This window comes from Anabas testudineus, chromosome 23, assembly GCF_900324465.2.
Source record: "Anabas testudineus chromosome 23, fAnaTes1.2, whole genome shotgun sequence".
Lineage (NCBI taxonomy): Eukaryota > Metazoa > Chordata > Actinopteri > Anabantiformes > Anabantidae > Anabas > Anabas testudineus.
Genome location: NC_046631.1, coordinates 12,603,307 through 12,622,791, shown reverse-complemented (window position 1 = coordinate 12,622,791; position 19,485 = coordinate 12,603,307). Strand labels below are relative to the sequence as shown.

The 19,485-nt window shown below is 41.5% G+C and overlaps 2 protein-coding genes across 5 annotated transcripts in view; both read right to left on the bottom strand.

Annotated features, from left to right (window-relative positions):
- The window catches only part of LOC113163668 (methionine aminopeptidase 2-like), a 6,743-nt gene extending 1,305 nt beyond the window's left edge, over positions 1–5,438 (bottom strand). The window contains exons 1-10 of the mRNA XM_026362471.1: positions 5,240–5,438; positions 3,027–3,119; positions 2,858–2,920; positions 2,611–2,713; positions 2,102–2,263; positions 1,548–1,729; positions 1,003–1,097; positions 754–850; positions 406–509; positions 67–182 (exon numbers count right to left, since the gene is read on the bottom strand). Coding sequence (XP_026218256.1) covers positions 67–182; positions 406–509; positions 754–850; positions 1,003–1,097; positions 1,548–1,729; positions 2,102–2,263; positions 2,611–2,713; positions 2,858–2,920; positions 3,027–3,119; positions 5,240–5,414 — 1,190 coding nt within the window. The 5' untranslated portion in view covers positions 5,415–5,438. The remainder of the gene's footprint in view (positions 1–66; positions 183–405; positions 510–753; positions 851–1,002; positions 1,098–1,547; positions 1,730–2,101; positions 2,264–2,610; positions 2,714–2,857; positions 2,921–3,026; positions 3,120–5,239) is intronic.
- On the bottom strand, positions 5,269–19,485 carry vezt (vezatin, adherens junctions transmembrane protein). 4 transcript variants are annotated; one of them, XR_003298923.1, is made up of 13 exons: positions 19,321–19,485; positions 18,076–18,213; positions 14,342–14,431; positions 14,077–14,261; positions 13,522–13,806; positions 12,727–12,885; positions 12,294–12,441; positions 11,684–12,042; positions 10,824–11,017; positions 10,360–10,466; positions 10,060–10,267; positions 7,150–9,565; positions 5,269–5,478 (listed from the first exon to the last, which is right to left on the bottom strand). XR_003298923.1 is itself a non-coding variant. In XM_026362465.1 (12 exons), the coding sequence occupies exons 1-12, from the start codon at positions 19,354–19,356 to the stop codon at positions 9,018–9,020; spliced, it is 2,445 nt and encodes an 814-aa protein (XP_026218250.1). In that variant the 5' UTR covers positions 19,357–19,484; the 3' UTR covers positions 7,211–9,017. The 4 variants fall into 4 exon arrangements, 2 of the variants coding, with proteins under 2 accessions (XP_026218250.1, XP_026218251.1); XR_003298924.1 differs by lacking the exon at positions 5,269–5,478 and having other exon boundaries at positions 7,211–7,350; positions 7,471–9,565; XM_026362465.1 differs by lacking the exon at positions 5,269–5,478 and having other exon boundaries at positions 7,211–9,565; positions 12,727–12,873; positions 19,321–19,484.

Below are 19,485 nucleotides of genomic sequence, written 5' to 3'. Positions count from 1 at the left end.
CACAACACTGTACAGGTGTACCTAATGAAGTGGCCAGTGAGTGTATGTCAGGTTGTAAACTCTCACCTGATGGGGACGTGGCCGACATCAAAATTCTTCATGTAATGAGAGCACTCCATGTCATCATGGACCACACCTTTCCCTGTGCTGCCGAACGTCTCGATGGCATAAACTTCTCCTTCCTGCAGAGTGAACACAACAACAAGAGTGACGGTAAATTTAAAAGTTCAACAACAGTCAATGATGGGGTTCTGTGTTAATAGGCAAGGAACTTTAAATTTATATCATCTGTAGCTTTATTGTGAAAAAGAATCTTTATTAGTAACTATAAGAACAGACAAGAAATAAATAAATCGTTACTATTGAGACAAACTTAAAGAACAGTAATTGTTTCCATTAACTCACCTCCATTTTCGTTGCTTCTCCTCCTTTTACGATTGGCACCGTCTTCCCAGCGTGTATTCTGTACTGACCGATCGAGTGGCCGTTCAGGTTTCGGATTGGCTTCACTGGAGGAGGAAAAAATAAATAAATAAATAAAAATAAGATAAAGCAGGTTTCACAAATGTGCAGATAAATAAAACTACTAAGATTAATTTAATTTCATGAAGTTTTATATATTAACTTGTATCCCCATTAGATCAAATGTGATTCTAGAAGCACTGAAACATTTTTATATTACAATAAAAGTCACAGCTGTATTTAAGGGATGAACTTTTCTGCACCTTCAACTTCCTACGGGTGAAAATGTACCTTGGTATGTTTTGCCATCAAGTTCAACCTCGTAGGACTCCATCACCTCTTGAATCGCCTCTCCAACATCACACAGGCGGACGTCAATGCCGGCGCACTGCATCAAACAGAGAAAGAAACATCAACTGCAGATCCAAACATGCAAGAGGGCTCTGTGTGTGTGTGTGTGTGTGTGTGTGTGTGTGTGTGTGTGTGTGTGTGTGTGTGTGTGTGTGTGTGTGTGTGTGTGTGTGTAGGTTGAAGCCGTACTTTGATTCCTGTATTGGTGGCTTCTCTCACAGCCTCCAGCAGCTTGTCGTACTTTGGATTAAATGTGACAGTGAAGGCACAGTCAATGATTCGTCCTGTGAACAGACACACAACAGGAGAAGGTATTATTTTAATGAATGTTTATGTTGAATTCAGAAAGTTTAACATTTACAAACGTCTTAAAAACATCTTGCCTGCTGTACACAGTAATGTTAGCAATAATCCTACTTAGAGTCATTTTAATTAGTGACTCCACTTTAAGTTTAATATAACAAGTAGGTAGTTCTTTGACCAATTTGACCATGAAATGAGTAATAATTTGTATTTATATGGTATTAAACAGGTCTTAAATACTATTTAGTACACTCAACAGAAACCCTGCAGCCTACAAATTTAAGTAGCAGTAACTATAGACAAACAGTGTTAACACTACTTGTGCTTCACTTCCCAGCTATGGTAAATGGTTTTACTCGATTTAAATTAAATAACGCATCGATTTTCAATGTCAGTAAGAAAAATAATTGAAGCAGCTGTTGATGTGCTACCGTTGATGTGTGTGCCGAAGTCGATCTTGCAGACGTCATCATACTGCAGGACAGTGGGGTCTCCGGCGTTGGGAGTGTAGTGGGCAGCACAATGGTTCAGGGAGCAGCCGGTGGGAAAGGCCAGGCCGGCATTTAACCCGTTCTCCTTTATCAGCTTACGAGAACAGTCCTCCAGGCGCTCGCTGCGGAGAGATGGGAGGCAGGGAACATGAGAACTGTTGAATATGATTCAGCAGAGGAGCAGCATCCTAACCCTGTGGGCCTCTCCTATACTGCACATGTTACCATTATAAGTGAGCTTAGTTAAACATTAGCAGCTTTTGTTTCACAGTTTACAGATAAATTTACAGAAAGCATCGCTGATTTAATATGATTCTGGAGAATAGTTAAAATCTTGATTGTTCTCAGTCAAGTTTGTGATTTAAGGAAATGTGTGCATCATGTACAAATCACAATAACCCACCAGAGTCTCCGTCACCTCACTTCAAAAACTTCTGGTCTAGTCTTAAACAGCTGCATATGTCAACATTAATAAAGTCTTGTAGCCTCCTCACCAGATTTCAATCATGGTCATGCCCGGTTTCAGGAAGCTGCGGACATGCTGGCGGACCTGTCTGTGGGCCTCGGCTGCCTGTCTGAAGTCGTTCCACACCTCCTCGTTGGCTTTATCCAGCACCCGCTTCTCCTCATTGGACATACGCCATGCTGCACTGCGACTGGGAGGACAACAAAACAGAAGTTTTATTATAGGCCTTAAAGCAAGAAATCTGTTTTATTAGAAGTGGAGCCATCTGAAATAAAAAGTCAAATAACTCCAGGCAGAACATGTTAACACTGCACCCAGGAACTGGTTTTACAACAACAATGCTCCTGATTCATGGTCTGGGTTGGGTAATCTGACCAGGGTCGATGAGTTCATCTGCACAGAAGCCTACAGTGCACAAATGTAGACAAATACCAAAACTACTGTTTAAACACAACTGCTGAAATTCACATTTAGACAGCATGATAAACCCATTCACTCATTTTTAAAGCTGGTAACACTGCCTCTAAGCGTCCTTACCCGTCCTGTAAAGTGGGGTATTCACACTCCTGTCCGATGGGGTATACACCGTTTGGGTACAACTCACAGATGGGCACAGAAGGGGGATCCGTTTGTGATTTGGCTGAAAAGAAAAGATAGAACTGGATTCAAAAACTGGTGACAGCAGCAAAGCCTGTTCAGGTTGCTCCAGAAATGCTGTTTGTCTAAATCTCCATTTAATCTGGATGAAATGCTGCATCTGTTCGCGTCCATGTGTTCGACTTACGTCCCTTCTTCTTCTTTTTCTTCTTCTTCTTTTTCTCTGCCGAGTTTTCACCATCTTCTACATCTGTGGGAGCAGAGACACTCTTGTTACACCTGACTTCCAACTGTAATGTTTACATGTGATGACTTACAAACAGAAAATGAGCCATCATCCTGTGTTAGACAATCACCTTCCTCTCCATCCTCCTTCTCTTTGTCTTCTATCACCTGCTTCTCCAACTGTTTGGTAACTTCAGCCACTCCGTTCACCTCCGCCTCAGTGCCTGCAGCAGCCAAGAGCAGGTTTACTGATACAGAACAATGATCAATAAATGAACGCAGCTGAAATGTCCCGTACAGCAATCAGTGGATAAAGGATTAAAATGCTGGAAGCCAGGTGAGAGATAACAAATATAACCGACTATGGAATTGATCAGATGGATTGGTCACAGTTTCCAGTCTGCTTTAGTGTTACGCTTAAGCTGGGGATATAATTGCTGTTTACCATTATGTAGATAACGACAGTATCAACAGTGTCACTGAATGTTTACATGCACTTATGTAACCAGGTTACTCAGCGAAATCACGTCTCAGGTAATCTAGGAACAAGTTTGCATGCACTGAGAGACACATAATATACACAGAGATATATAACGCTCATTTTCACTGTGCAAACCGAATTGAAACTACACTGTGAAAAGTGATATTTATTTATTTTTTTAGACGTCTACGGGCCTTTGAAAGTATCAGAGTCGCGAGTTTTTATGATCACATGTGCTCTGGTCAAAAAAAAAGAAAAAAAAAATCATTGGAAATGTAGTTACAAATATGTGTGGTGGCGAAATCAGGAGTCCAGAAGAAACATACCTGGGAAAATCAGGTTCCTTTAATCCCCTACCCTGATTATGGAAACTAGGTTTCCTGTCAGAAATCAGCTTAATCTAGAAAGCCGTCTGTAATCTGGTTACTTTAGCACCTGTCTCACTTTTCAAAATCAGCAAACAACAATAACAAAACAATAAAAAAATAAATAAAAAAATAAACCCCAAGCCAGACACAGTTGTTGAAAGTCAGGTGAAGTCTGATGAAGCAAGAGCAGTAAAAACATTCATTTTACATTGACATCACCTCATAGAACAGGGTAGAAAAATAATAATAAAGATTCTTTAAAGAAAATGAAACACATTTGTTCTTGAAACCTGGAGAAACAGGTTGTACAAAGAGACATTTACCTTAAATCAGTACAATCTTCTGTGAAGTTCTGCTTGGCTGTAACCCATCAGCAAGTTTCACCATTACATTATATCTGAACGTTTTATAATTAGTCAACACTGGTAGCTTTTTCTGTCACATCGATCTTATAGGTATTCTCATTGGTAAAATTTACTGTTGTAATTAAAACGAACAGGCATTCAGGTAAACACCATTTAAACACTGAGTTAAAGAATTTACTTATTAAAAATTAATTATCAGAGCACCTATAAACCCACGTGTTTGGGGGATTTGTTTTTCTGTTATTCTAGTGTAACAGTCTGGTTTGAGGAGGATACAGGTGACAAAGGGTTCTTGATGTTTGTATGTGGCTTTTATTTGTTAACCAAATGATCCTCTGCTCTTTCTTTCTTACATAACAACTCTGGCACAGGAGCAATTACGAAACAGGAAAAACTTGGCTGAGGCTCAGCACAGTTTGTGAGAAAAACAGTTAAAGGGAGGGGTTAGACCACATCGAGATAGTGTTATATCTAAGTAAAAAAGGGATGACATGTGCTCTGAGTACCGACGTGTTAAATGACCCTGTTTCTGGACGTGGTTCTGACTGCAGCTCGTCGTGTTTCGAGGCCTGACAGGCGACACAGCTGCTCAGCTAACGAGCAGCAGGTAGACACGCGTTACACCGCTGGGCTTCCGGTGCGACTTTCAAAATAAACAATACAAAACTCATTGCTTTAATTTGCAATTTTCACAAGTACGATCTTAGAAAAATCTCTAAAAAAAAAAAAAAAAAAAGGCTCACTTGGTGGCTGCACACACTATGTGTGTAATATTAGACTTAAACATTTAATAATTTACCCACAGGAAACAGGTAAACATGAGTCAACATAATAAACCAGCATAAACACTAAATTTAGATAAATTACCTTCATTAATTCTTACCATATACGTTTATAACCTATTAGAGAGAGGTATCTACCTCTAAAAGATTGCCAAGGTTATTCTCAATGACCCTGCCAACCTGCAAAACTAAATACAAATAAAAGTTAATGATTAATTAAATTAATAGCCGGAGAAAACATTTTATTTTGAAGGAACGTTCCCGAGATTTCCGTCTTTATCGTTGCTAACTGCGGCTAACATTAGCCCCGTTAGCATGTTAGCACGTAGCTACTGGGGGCAGCCTCACCTGTCGTCGCAGACTTTGTCTTCTTCTTCTTTTTCTTCTTCTTTTTCGCCGTCTCCTCCACCGGGTCGGTCTCTTCCTTGTCGTCCGCCTCCCCGTCCGGATCACAGACTGGTTTCTGGTCCGTTACTTTCTCCGCAACTACGTCCGCCATTTTCGCAGGAGCCGCTGCTGGCATGGCTGCTTGGAAAGGGAAGCGCAAGGAACTGTGGGAGCGCTGCTGCTGACGATGCCTTTAGGGACTGTCGGATTTATTGGACTTTTTAAAATCGGCAGCAATAGTTTTAATAAGAGTATTGTTCTTTACTCTATTAACAATGACAATAAAGTGTCTTATTTCTTATTCTGTGGGCCAATCAAAGATCTACCAAACAGCCACAACAAGACACAGAGAACTACAAGTGCAAAAACAGGTTAAATATCCAAGAACAAACACAAAATAAGACAATTTACAAAGAATACCATGTGTTATATTTACACCCTAAAATCTAAGTTGAATTGTCTTTTCATTTGTCAACTAGGAACAAGAATATTAAAACAAAATAAATAAATGCAGAAAACAATCATAATGAGACACAATGTGAGCACAGTTTCAGCTCTAAAATGACCGAAAATAGTTTAAAAACAAGCAAAAATAGACACAAAATATTGGAAAGTGATATTTGAATATATATATATTTTTTTAAAGGTCACTAAGAGTTAAAACGTTTGATGGCTGGCATAACCTGTAAACGTGTTTTGTATAATCAGAGGTTAGTGGAAGCACTTGAAGGCTACACGCAGTAAACCTGCTCAATCAGCTGAAGCAGAGCTGGAGCCTAATGAGGAGCCTGGTGAGATATAAATACACAGATAATCTGTACTGATTCATTTAAAACGGTTTGAATGATCAGCATCTTTTACAGGTTACTGTAAACAAATTATGTTATATAGTATTTATGTGGAAAGATCCTTAGAAACACAGTTTATTATTTAAATTAGACAGAGGTGGGAAGTGTCTCAGTAGGTTTATTCTGAGGTATATGTACTTTGAGTATTTCTATTTTGTACAGTTACTAGTTACTTTTAAAGGTGTAACATTATGATGTTTTATTATGGACAAACCTTGTCAACAGCATCAAGTTCAGTACAATTTAAGACACTTACATTAAGTTAATAATTTTAATAACTTGAGTGAAGAAGTTGAAGTGGTACTTCTACATTGTGATAATTGAGTTTGTGCCACCTCTGAAAGCAAAAGGACCTTTAACATTGTGACTCCTGACAAAAGTCACCACTAGATGGCAAAGTCAGCACAGGAAACAACCTAAAAGAACATTAATATATGTTTTCACTGAGGTAACAAGGTAACAGCTCAGTATATTTACTCAAATACTGGAGATAAGTATTTTTATTTTGTTTATTTATTTTGACTGCTTTAGTTAATTTGCAGATGCAGATACAAATAAGATAAGTTTAAAAATACAAAAGTAGTTATGTAGTAAAATGAGCTCTGCCACAGAAAATGTAATTTTTGTTAAATATGTTTTGGACTTTTCTCTTCTCTTTGCTTTTTTTAATCAAATATTTGTCAAATATACCTATTTGGCCTTAACTAAAATGAAACCATGTGAAAAGGTTATATTGGAAAATTTAAAGATTTATTGTAATATATGATTGATTTATTGTATGATTTTCTGTCTGGATCTAAAAGTAGCTACAAGTATCAGATAAATCTAAATTACCTGTAAAGTTATTAAGAATTGTCCTCATGCACGATCATTAAATACACTTTGAGTTTCTTTTGCTGCAGGTCTGAATGAAAACCTCCAAATGCAGGAGCAGCTTAAAAGGGGAGCAGCAGCTGTTGTGAGTCGGACAAATGTAAAATCCCACAACACGTATCAAATAACCCACCGAACCTGTTTCTTTACCTCCGGCATCAGAGGCTGTGAAACATGAGCGGGATGTAACGTCAGGAAAGACTTCAGGATACACCGAAGAGAGTGGTTTTTTATTTCATGGTGGAAAATGCAGGAGGGGGTAGACCTCACCCCGAGGGAGGGTGGGGGGAGCAGGCCAAGGCAGACATGGTGACAGGACAGACAGAGAAGGTGGAGACTGTCTCACAGCAACTTCATATGAAACACAGAGTTATGAGAATAATTTCAGCTCCTTTCATTTCTGTACAGATATTTAAATTTAAACCTCACAGCAGCACAGTTCAGTGAATTCATGTGTCAAAGCTTCCTAACCTTTTCTCTGAGTGTTGCTCTGTAAACACAGATGCGTCTTTATCGACAGCTCCTACGTCGCACAATATGGTCCAAACACGACAGACTGTGAATGTACGTTCAGCTACATGTCCCTGTTACTCCACTGTGTCCGATGGCAGTGTGGAGAGATGGACAGGAGAAGAAATGGCCGGACAGAAATAAAGCGCAGACAGTAAAAATAGATTTACACTTCCTCTTCTTGCAGAGTGCTGTGTGTGTGTGTGTGTGTGTGTCCTGTCCTATAAGAATTAAGGTCAGCTGACTCAGTCTTTTGCTGTAAGGTGTGTTCAGACAGAACCAAATCTTGTATCATTCACTGGTTCACGTCGTCTCATCTTGATTCTAAAGTGGAGTTTGATCGCTGAAGGTGCAGCGGCACCAAAACGTACTAAAAGTAGAACAGGATGCGGAATAACTTAGTTAGGGCTGTAAAGATAACGTCCAGGAACCATAAAGTTGGATCAGGTTGACCTTTGGAGCAAAGTGAAGGAGGCGAGTGAGTTCATGTGTCTCACCTCGTTTCACATACACGTGATGAGCGTAAATTAGTTTGAAGTAATATCCTGTGATAGTAGAATTATATTAATGAACAGTGCTCATCACTGTATCACTGTAAATAGGAAAAGTTTACATAAAAGGATTATGGTTATGTATGTAAAGTAAATGTTTAGACTCAAAATAAAAAATATTTGAAGCTAATTATGTTAGTTAACTGATAAAAATACTAAATTTAAAAACTAATGGAATTTAAAATCAATATGTTGATGTTGTTTGATAATTAAATTTAACACTTCATACATTATGAATACTTTTATTTTTTGATACTTTAACTACATTTTGCTGACAATATTAATTATGAATGCAGGACTTTTACATAGTACTTTTTCTTCAGTAAAACATTTGAATAATTCTTTAACAACTGCTTGGAGGTAATGTGGCCAACCATTCAGACTTATATCAGTAGTAATCTGTAATCTGAGGGCAAATTTAACACTACAGAGGAGTCGAAGTTGGAACTTTACAGACAGTATTTGATTCTTCGATTCTTTTTGTCTTTGTCTCAGTTTGTTCCACTAAATTTCCATCTCCTAACATCAAGTTCTATCTGAACACACCTATGTCACAGCATCCTGTAACTCAGCTTGAAGTGAAACAGCTGCTATTTAAACGGTTTTCTCTTACACATTTCCATGTATTAGGTCCGTCGTTTGTTTCCTACAATCTTTGTTTCCACATCTACTAACTTTACACTGCGTGAACCGTAGACATTCTGGTCGTCTGACCTCAACACTGTGAAGTTGTGTTTTGTTTTAGTGGTTCTGGTACCTGAGTTTGAACAGCAAAACAGCACTAAGAATTGTGGGTAATGCACAGTAACATGGACGGATGGACGACAGAGAGGAGAGTACTGTAAGTGTGAAGTATCTCCACACCACAAACAGTAAAGATGTAACACAGACCCACTGATAAAAGACAACCAGACATAAATACAGTCTGTGCTCAGTGCTCAGTTAAAGCAGCAACTTTCATTTCGAGTCCTTCTCAGGTGTTAGTCCGTCGCTCTCCCCCTCTTCATCGTCCTCCTCGTCGTCTCCAAACGTCTGCTCCTCCATGTTGACGAGCGAGTGAGAGCGAGCCGCCACCTGCGCCGCGAGGGCGGAGCTGAAGCTGAGCGCCTCCGAGCCGTGGAGCTCCGTCAGTCTGTCCATCACAGAGACAGCTGGAACTTTAAGCTTCAGGAAACAGTCCAGGCCGTTCTGAGACTGCCCCTCCTCCACAACCCCGTCATATTGGTGCAGCTCAGATGCTCCCCCTCCTCCTCTGGTGCAGACCGAACAGCCTCCCAAGTCCCCTCCCTGTGCCTCCAAACCACAGCTGAACTCTGTCACCGGCTCTGTGGACGGGTCAGGCCTCACCCTGCCATCTTTTCCTTCCCCTTCTTTTCCTGCAGAGCTCTCTGATAGGTGGTTTCTTTCTCCGTCACTGGTTTCTACTGGTCCCAGAGAGGCTGGTGCATCTGACGGCTCTGCAGCAAAATCTGAACTCTCACTACAAGCTGAGGGCGCCACAGCAGCTGCAGGAAAGAGGAACAGCAGAGTTTAATTAGTAATTAAACAAGAGCACAAGCATTTCATTTCATGATTGAGGCCCTTTTGTTCACCAACAGGTGTGATTGTTGAATCCTACAGTCAGGGCGATCCCCACATTGTAGGACAGCACGTCACACATGACGGTGATGAGCTGGTGACATTGCTGATGAAGAACTTAAGGGACTGACTCAGGAAAAGTGAACCTAAGTATATCTTACACATTCTTTAAATGGTTGCTAGGAAAATGATAAACTAGATGAGTGTTGTTTAACATATACAATATAACCAACTACGGTGTATTACTATACTATAAACTGTTTGTGTATGAACCCCCCCACCCCCCCAGACATGCTGTAGTATTTATCACGGTGCATTCTCGTAACTTTATGATCATCCTTAGAACCAGTAGAAACATAGGCCCCGCTGTTCCAGCTAAAACCAGCCTCACTCTAAGAATATGAATGATAGCAGTGCAGACCTTGGTCGTTGAAGAGCAGCTGCTTCCTCTTCATCCTCTCTCCCTCTGAGGCACGGAAACCCAGGACAGCTTTGAGCTCAGACAGGACGTGACGGGACTCCTCCCTCTCCCTGCGCTGACGTTCCCGCTCCTCTGGTGACAACATGTCAGTCCAAGAGCCTCTGCCTTCACCATCAGAGTCTGAGTCAGACACATAGGCCTCCCACTCCTGGTGAAATGAAACAGTGGAGTTTATTAATGCTTTTTGCTTGTTAATTGAAACGCAGACTGTGGTGAGGTCATTTTGACTTTTGATCTTACCAGCTCTTCTGGCACAGGGTCTCTGTCCAGGATCAAGGGGTACGATGGAGGAGGAGCAGGAATTTCGGACACAGGAGTACCACACTGCTCCACACCATCAGCATTACCTGAAGCGATGGAGGAACAATCACATCAACAATGCTGTCCTGGAGCCTAATTGCTGTGGTGGGTTTGTTGTCCCACATTTTCAGGAGCTACTTCCTCCCTAACTGGCAATAGTCTTGACTCATGGTAAAGGAAGGAGGAAGTCTGTGCTAAGAATAGACCACTGTAATTCTGGAAACCAATGCACAACTAAAGAGGGGGCGTCTCTGTTCTGTTGTGCTGTTTGTTTTGTTATTGTTGTTATTTTACCTTAAACGGCCTATTTAGGAGCATATATGGATATTAAACTACTAATGTTTCTGCAGTTAAAATGTCTGTATTGTTACTTTGAGGACATTCAGAGTGATGTTTAACCTCACCAGGGCAGACATTGGCCCTTCTCAGCATGTGCTCCACCTGGCTGATGGTGTCCTCCCAGCAGCCGGAGCTGGCCTGCATGTGCGGCTGTAGCTGATGTAGCCGGTCACTGAGGTCCTGGTAACCCTCGCATGTCAACTCTGCCGGTTCCTTGGAGACCATCATTTTCTCCAGGTCGTCCTCCAGGATGATCATTCTAACGATACCAGAAAGGAGTAGGAGGAGGAATGTTACAAAAGTGGACATTCATAAAATCAAAGATTTAAGAGAAGTAAATGGTAGTTAAGTATTTATCAAATATTAGGAAAATCCTCTACGTACAGTTTAATGCCTTTTCCTCAATCCTTTGTAGTTTTTACAAATCTTTCTGTAACTAATCTGCTCTTTTAAATCTTCATTAATTCCCTTGTTATTTCTACAAGTATAAGATAAACTGTAGAGGGAACAGCCTTTACTTGGATTCGCTGTGCTGAACTACTTCATGGAAATCCCTTAATAATCTTTCCGTCTCCTTATCATATTTAGTTTTTTTATATAAATTAATTTGAGGGAATATAAGTAATGACATGCACTAAAGATCCCAGAGATGTTGCAGCACCAGGGCTTCTTATATTTTGAAAGATATAAAATCATGTTCATACAGCTTACATCTAATGTTTGCTGAGTTATATATCTTTCTTACTTTTCATTCACCCTTCAAACTGTGCTTGCTATATTGTTGTTTTGTGAGGTTTCTGCATTATTCCTGTGCTGGTGTCATGACCCCTACTGCCCAGTCAGTCTTATATTAAGGTGGGTGTAGAATGAGGCCACTCTGGGCTTTCCGTGTGTTTGTGAGTGTGTGTGTGTCTGTGTGTCTCACTCGCTGAGGAGAGCCTTAAGGTGCAGCTGCAGGCTTCGGATGGAGGTGTGCAAGGTGTTGAGCTCTCTGCATTTCTCCCTGGCTCGTACAGTCCTGTCGGAGCCTGTCGTCCTCGGCTGGGTCTCAAAGTGTCTGTGGAAGTCGTAGCTGCGCTGCACTTCGCAGAGGCAGCTGGCCAGAGCGTGATGGAGGGGCTCAGTCACTGCGGCAATGGATCGGTGGAGCGGGGGTGGAGGATGAGGGGAGGTTTCAGCTTTCGGTTCAATTTCTTCTGGTTCTTCTATTCGTCGTGGTGAGAGGAGCAGGGCCATGCGACGGAAACATTCAGAGCTTTGTCCCACCCACAGCTGGAACAGCATCTGCAGGAGGACAAACAACTTTCTCTGTGGAGTTTTATACAAACTGTGCAGCTACATGGAGCTACGCTGGGTTTAAGAACAGAATACGCAGATTTTATGTTGCGTATTACTTTAAGACAAGCTAAAAAATAAAGCAGGGGATTCACTATATCATTGCAGGAATGTGTTGTGAAACTGTACCTGTTGTAACCCCTTCATCTTTCCTTTCACAATCCATCCCCTGTGATTTTTCTACCTGCACCCAGGTTTACCTTCAGGGCAGGCAGGCTGTAGTCGTCTGTCAGCTCCTGGGCCTGCTCATCACCCAGGTGCTCGATTCCCAGGCCGAGGCCCAGCTCCTTCAGAGGCACCGCAGACACGTAGTTGGTCACATTATCAATCTCAGAGTTCAGAGGGAACGTTGGGAGGAGTTAAAGACAACACAGTAAAACTGCGACATAATGTTCAAAGCCTGTAACACAACATTCCCCCCTCCAAGTATAACTTCCATTTGACGAAAAGGCAAATTTAAGCATTAAATGATAGTGACTGCTTTTTAGTAGTCCAAAAACAAGAAAGAGGAGGAGGGTGTGAACACAGCTGAAAGTGTAAATCAAAAGTCAGTGTGAACTGATGCACTCTGTGTTACTTATAACATTAACTCAAACAAACTGAATGATTCACTCTTTAAAAGGTAAAGGATATGCCTTGAGCATGTGACAGGTGGCTCTACGTGAGGCTCTGAAGGCTGACCGGAGCGCACGGTACAGGGTTTTCCTCAGTCCGATCAGCTGATGTCCACGTGGCACCGACCCCGGTCCGGCCCTGCTAAATGAGCTGGCCGCACTCACCCTGTCGAGCAAACTTGACAAGTGAAATGTGATACAACTGTGGAGACGTCCCAAAAAGGCAGGGGGGCACACACAACACTAAACAGCACATGACAAAAGACGGTGCACGAGACAAAACAAACTGCGACAGACATGAACACCACACTACAACTAAATGATGGCTCATTATAGGAATAATTCAACTTTTTGGAAAACGTCCTATTTTGATTTCTTGCTGGAAATTGGATGAGAAAACCGATACCACTCTCTCATCTGGACAGTAAAGCATGTTAGCTTAGCACAACGACTATAAACAAGGGGAAACAGCTGGCCTAAACATAACAAAGGCAAAAGTGTAGGTGTGTTTTTGTCCAAGTTTTTATGCTAAGCTAAGCTAGTTGTGGCTTCTTATTTTTTATACAGACATGAAAACAGTATTGATCCATTTATCGATCAAGAGAACAAATATCAATATCAAACCATTTCAAGCTCATCTTTTGTTCTTCTACTGACAGCGCTAAAGCTACTGTAACATGAATATTAATACATTTGTAGACAAACTGCCGACAAAGGAGGGACTTAATTGACCAAGCACAGTTAAAGATATGAAATCCCACTTTCATTCTGTGGTTGGGTGATAGGCAGGGGCATATAAAACGAGCACACTTACAGGGTGAACCCTCTGGAGATGACCTCGGTCTCCTGCACCAGCCGCAGAGCTTTGCGAGACAGGCCAGTCAGAGTTTTGCTGTTGTGGACCAGAGTCTGGAGCTGCGTTGATCGGGCGTGGACGTCTCTCTGCATGTGACCCTGTCGCCACAGTGTGACCCCCCTCAAACCCACCCAGCCCAGAAGGGCCAGGCCCCAAGGTGCCGCAGCCAGAGACCACAGGCCCTCAGATACGGAGCAGAGACCCAGCAGCACTGCAGCCAGGCCGACAAGTCCTGCCATGTCCCTGAGAGAGAAGAGTAACGAAAATATGACTTTTATTAAATTATGACAAAACTTTACCTAGTAATACAGAATATTTCCAAACCCCCGACCCCCAAAATCTTTTTAACTATTGTGAAAGAGGGATTGATTAATCTTAAAACGCCATTATTAGTTAGGCTATTGCAGCTTCAGTTTGTGATGGCTCTGTTTTGGAAAGCATTATATTCTCTTGTGATCCAATTACCTCGTCTATCCATTCTACATCTGTGTGCATTTATTCCTAACAATGTACCATAGGGAGGGCCTGGCGATGAGGCTTGGTCTGGGCAGAGTGCTCGCTCGGCTGGGTGAGCCTGAGGGCGAGGAGCCGAGGGTGAGCAGACTCGGGTCTAACAGCTCAATCAGTTCCACATCCTCCTGCAGCAGCACATCCTGGTCCAGAATGCACTTCACGGAGTACTGGCCGAACACACAGTCCTGCAAGAAGAGATGAAAATATGAAAAAAAACTGATTTTAAAATAAAACTAACGTTGTTGGATTTGGTACCTTTACATACCAGCTGCTGCTCCAGTTTACCAGAAGCAGACGCCTGGTGAATTGGGCTCCATCTCCACAAGGCCTCAGCCAGTCTCCATAATCGCCCTCTCTACAAATCACACACAGGGTAAAGGTTATATTTCCGTCCATTAAGTAAGGGCTCCATTGCAGGTTTAATCCACAGCTTATCATTACTTTCATTTTATGTATTATATTATTTACCTGTAAGTCTTTCATTAGTGTGCTTCCTCTATCCTTGAGCACATTTTCAAGGAATCACACAACCAATAACAACTGTGCATAATCACATGCACGCAGTCAAAAGGAGTATCCCAGGAGACACGCTCTTTCAGGCAACAACAATAAGTGCAATGCGCGTTTGTGCACTCACTCCTGGGTCCTACATAGTACCACTGTGGCACTAAAACCACATAACAGCTTCATTCGCTGAATTCCTACTTTGAAATTATAACGTTTACATTTTCAGCATCAATAAAACTCAAACTTTTATCCTTTTAAAATAAACGGTGGTCAGACCGAATGCAGGACTTCTTTTAGTCTAGAAAAGAATTTGTGCTTTTGCTGAAGAAACTACACAAAAACGCATATTTCTGTTTTGTTTCACGCTCTGCTTCCCAACAGCAGAGACTCCCTTTTGTAAACAGTGTGAGACATCCAATCTCCAGACTGCTTCACATTTCAAAGGGCACTGGCATTTCAATGCAGGACAAACCTCAGGCTTCTCTAAGAGCCTGAACAATCCCAAACTTGTGTAACACCTAATCATGAATAGGATTTACTACTCATTAATCAGCTTAGAGTGTTTTGTGGCATCGCTGGAATACTTTGTTAAAAATAGGACTTATTTGTAAAGATCTGTGTGTCTGTGGAGACTGGGCTTCGTTATTTTACTGATAATCCTGCAGAAACCAGCATCATGTAATCTATCAGTCAGTCTGTGGTGCTCATTGATCCAGACTGGGCAGCCTGCACGCTGACCCTTTTCACAGTGCCATTCTTTGAAAAGCTGCAGTCGTATTGATTACTGATTGAGACTGAGCTTTAGGATCGGGCAGTCACACAACACTGGTGTTCAGTCTCATCCAAAACCGTGTCTGTGCACGCTCAGGCTGTAGGCCACAATTCTGCTTCAGCTGTTTCTCCAGTGTTGCTAGTTCCACAGAGATTATGTAAACATTGTACGGATTAACACACATATGTCTATACTCTCGGTAAAGCTTATACCCCGACCGTCCTCTTCTTGCTCATCAGTATTCAGTTGGTGTCACACAGCTAAAACTCCAGCTTCCAGACTGATGGTTACGAAGTGAGACAATGCACTTTCAACACAGGCAAACATGTATGTAGAACCATAAGTGATAAGTAATTTGTGCTTTTTGCTGTGTCAAGCTAAAATACTATTCTATTATTCTTTACTTTGGGAAGTTAAAATTGACTTTTTGTATGATTAAGTCCATGAAAAAAAAAAAGTCAATAAAACAATAAAAAACATTTTTTGCCTCCCTATCAATAAGTATAAGAGACACTACTGGGCCTATGTTCATGGGTTAAAAGCTACTCTCCACTAAACAGTTATGATCCTTCATTTGCCTAAGAGCTGTTACCATACTGAAATAACTGAACAAGGCCTACATGTCATAATATATTGCACCTGGTGATTGTTTTAATGAGCTGCAAAGTGCAGCAGAAACACCTAGTGAGAACTAAACCAGGCAAATATGATTATATAATATGTTAATGCAATGTCGCCATACACTAAGCACGTTTCATCTTGCCAATATCCTATGTCCCTACATTCTTCATAACAACTTCTTGTCTCACGCCCGACTGTGTGAGACACATGTTTAACTATCACTTCTATTCATTTAGGCTCATTCAACACCACTAACTTCAAGAGCAGTGATGTTCACAGGAAGCTATATATGTATATGAGAGAGTGCAAAGTAATTTCATTCACAGATGCCTGAGGATTTGAACTTTAGCATTGCTGCATAAGTTTGGGATTCATTTTAAAAGCAAAATATCAGATTAAGTTTACTTACACATCCTGTACATTCTACAAATGTACAAATTATCTTTCACCAGTAATGAAAAGTAAACAGGTCTATCTATTATACATGCTGTTTCGTCTTGGCTCCGACTTTATCAGAGCTCCAGGAAACTGGTCATAGAGAAAGGGCCCACAGGCTTTTCCTGTCTCATCTGAATCCCTCATCCTCCTTAACTCCTTAGAACAACAGTGTACCAGAGAGGAAGCATGACATGTACAGAAAGTTCCTGAATGAACACAGCATCGTTTCCCGTAGCGAGAGGAGGGGGAGAACAAGGAGAGGCTGAGTCATGTGATGTTGAGCTTCCCAGGGCGCATTACTTATTACTTGTCCGACTGAATCACAGATAGACTCAAACTACAGTCATCAACTAGATTAGTGGCGATACTATTAAAAGTGTTTGCAGATACACTGAAAAAAAGGTGGTGCACAAACAACTGACAGACACAGTTAGTAGGAAGATGCTCACAGAGGCAGGAGGAACGTCAGAGAGAAGCTAAGTGTGGTGTCACTAATCGCATTTGGGCTATCTCTTCTGAAATCGCTACAACAGCAGGCAAGAGATGCACGAGAGGGAGTGGTTTTCATGCTAAAAAAGAATCTTCTGTGCGTGATTAGAGAGTACAAAACATGCAACACAAAATACCTGTATCAGCGTTTGGGGAGCCCTTCTTGCCATGTCTATTTTATATCAACTGACCGAAGAGAAGCATATAAACAAGAGCGTGTAACGGCCTGTGTGTGACCGTGTGCTAATTGGGTATGTGTCACGTTGGTGTCAATAGTCACACTGATTACTTTCTGTCTGACTGCACGAGACAAACAGTGACAGTGACACTCGCACGCACACACATGCTTGGGTCAGGGACACAGACAGACTGAAATATAAACAACAACCAATGCTGGATAGAGATGCTGCATTGTAGTCAGTCAGTTTGATCGATGGGGTTTTAGTTGGATTTTCAACTGATTAGTTAAATCTAAGAAATCAACTGATGATTGTTTTAATTGTCGATTAAGTTGCTGATCGGTTTCTCAATTAACCCATAAATCAAAGGTCTAAAACTAAAATTCCACGCATTCAAACGTCTTGTTTTGGAGGATATTCAGTTGAGCCCTAAAAAACAATTGAGATTATTAAGTTACTAGCAATGTGGTGATGAAGGTTGTGATTGAGGTCTTCCCAAACCTCAATGTTTTTAAAGCACACCCCTAGTGTACTGTATCCTAGTTTTCTTACTCTTGTATTAGAGGAAATAAAACATTTTGGGATCCCTAACTGTTTGCCAGGAAAAACAGGCAATCTGAAGACACTGCCTTTCTTTCAGGATGGGCTAAATTTTCCACTATTCTCTGACATTTTATAGAAGTACCAATTAGTCAATTAAACAAGAAAACAATTAATATTCACCTTTATTATTTTAGTATGACCGGTGTAACTGGCAATCAAAACAACAGCAACTTGAGGCGATTTATTTTAAGGTTTTTATTTAAAATATGTCCAGTGTAAAGTGATTAGTGTTTAGTGCCTGCTTTATGTTCCTGTTCATGTGCATTCTGTGGCTGGAAATGCCTCTTGGAAATAATGATGTAAAGCTGATATAAAACAGATTAAATTAGATTAATGTTGATTGAGCAGTTAAACAAAACAGGTCATGTCTTTGGTGATGGGGGAACTTACTGAGGCCTTCTGTGGATCTTCGTCGGGAGAGTAGAAATCTCCCTCTTGTCTGCCATATTCCTCCTCCTGTGAAGCTGTTGGACATGCCTCGAAGTCTGTGTGCCCTAGATCATGCAGGTACTGGAAAAGAGGGGAGTTCTGCAAAGAATATGAGAATCGGGGAGTCAGACTGTGCAAGGGCTCAAGAATGTTAGATGAGAGTGACAGACGGAGAAGTGGAGAAAGAGAAACTAGTTTTTTTCCCCAGTGTCAATCCAAAGTTGTCCTGGCTCTGATAAGCGAGGAAAGAGCTTCACTGATACGCTGAGCTGGTCTACTTTCCTTCATCATCTGAAGTTGAGGCTCCACCCTCACCCACAACCCCAATCTCCTACATGCAGATTACTTTTCTATTCTGGGAGAAATGCTGTAAAAGCCTTCACACGTGAATCTGTACATCAACTCATACTGACGTCAGGACTGTCTTTTGAGCCTCTCAAGGCTGAATTCTAGTAGAAATTAGACAGTAAACATAAAAACATGAGTTAGTCCAATATGTTTCATACTCTAAACTAAGACAGCTTAGAAACAAATGTATGATGAAATAAACAAAGAAGGGAAACAACATCCCATGCTACAATCTGTCCAGAAGATGTCGGAACCAGCTTCTCATCCTCTGCTGCTGGGAAAACATCTCTGAGCATCTCTGCTATGTTCTGGTGCTTCATCCTCACAGCTACACAACCGCATCTCAGTTTAATGCTATTACCCCGTTTTTACACACTGCATTTCTGCTGTACCCAGCAATCATTCAAGTATTACTCACATGCATTGTCACACGAAGTCGCATCTCATGTTGTCACTATCCTGATGTAGCAACGTGTGCAAGTCTTTTATCAGAACCGACGCATTGGGTCTGGTCTGGTCTGGTCTTCCCCACCCCACCTCTAGTAGTCTAGTAATGATGAAACACCAACAACAATGCGCACACTAGCTCGGCTCAGCTCCTCTCATGACCACCAAAGCTCCTTGGCAGAAACACAGTTAGCAAACAGCCAAATATGTGGATTTATTTTGGGTTGGCGGTGCAGCGGAACGGGGCAAAGGGCTGTTTATGTTAATCTAGCCCACTAGCTTGCTAAGCTAACGACCTGTCGTTAATGAATTGAGTCGAAACGGCTGTTATAGCTAGCTAGCTCGGAACTCCGCGGTATGACAAAGCACCTGGTACAAGTTTCAAATTAGAACAACACCAAATGTACTAACCTCAAATACCACATCTTCATCAAACTCCTCAGTCATTGCTCTCCGCCATTTATACGTAGCCCGTTTAGCATTCTGAAGTTGTAGGCGACAGTGGTCAGAAACAGCCAGTGAGAAGTTGGTAGTTAGCCGGTTGCTAAACTGCGCGTGAAACTCCAACTCCCATGA

Coding starts and splice junctions, on each gene's coding strand:
- vezt (XM_026362465.1), bottom strand. CDS start 19,356: ATGACTGAGGAGTTTGATGAAGATGTGGTATTTGAG. Junction 12,874..13,521: donor ATCTCCAGAGGGTTCACCCT/GTAAGTGTGCTC, acceptor TTTGCTCGACAG/GGTGAGTGCGGCCAGCTCAT. Junction 10,268..10,359: donor ACCCTGTGCCAGAAGAGCTG/GTAAGATCAAAA, acceptor TCATTTCACCAG/GAGTGGGAGGCCTATGTGTC.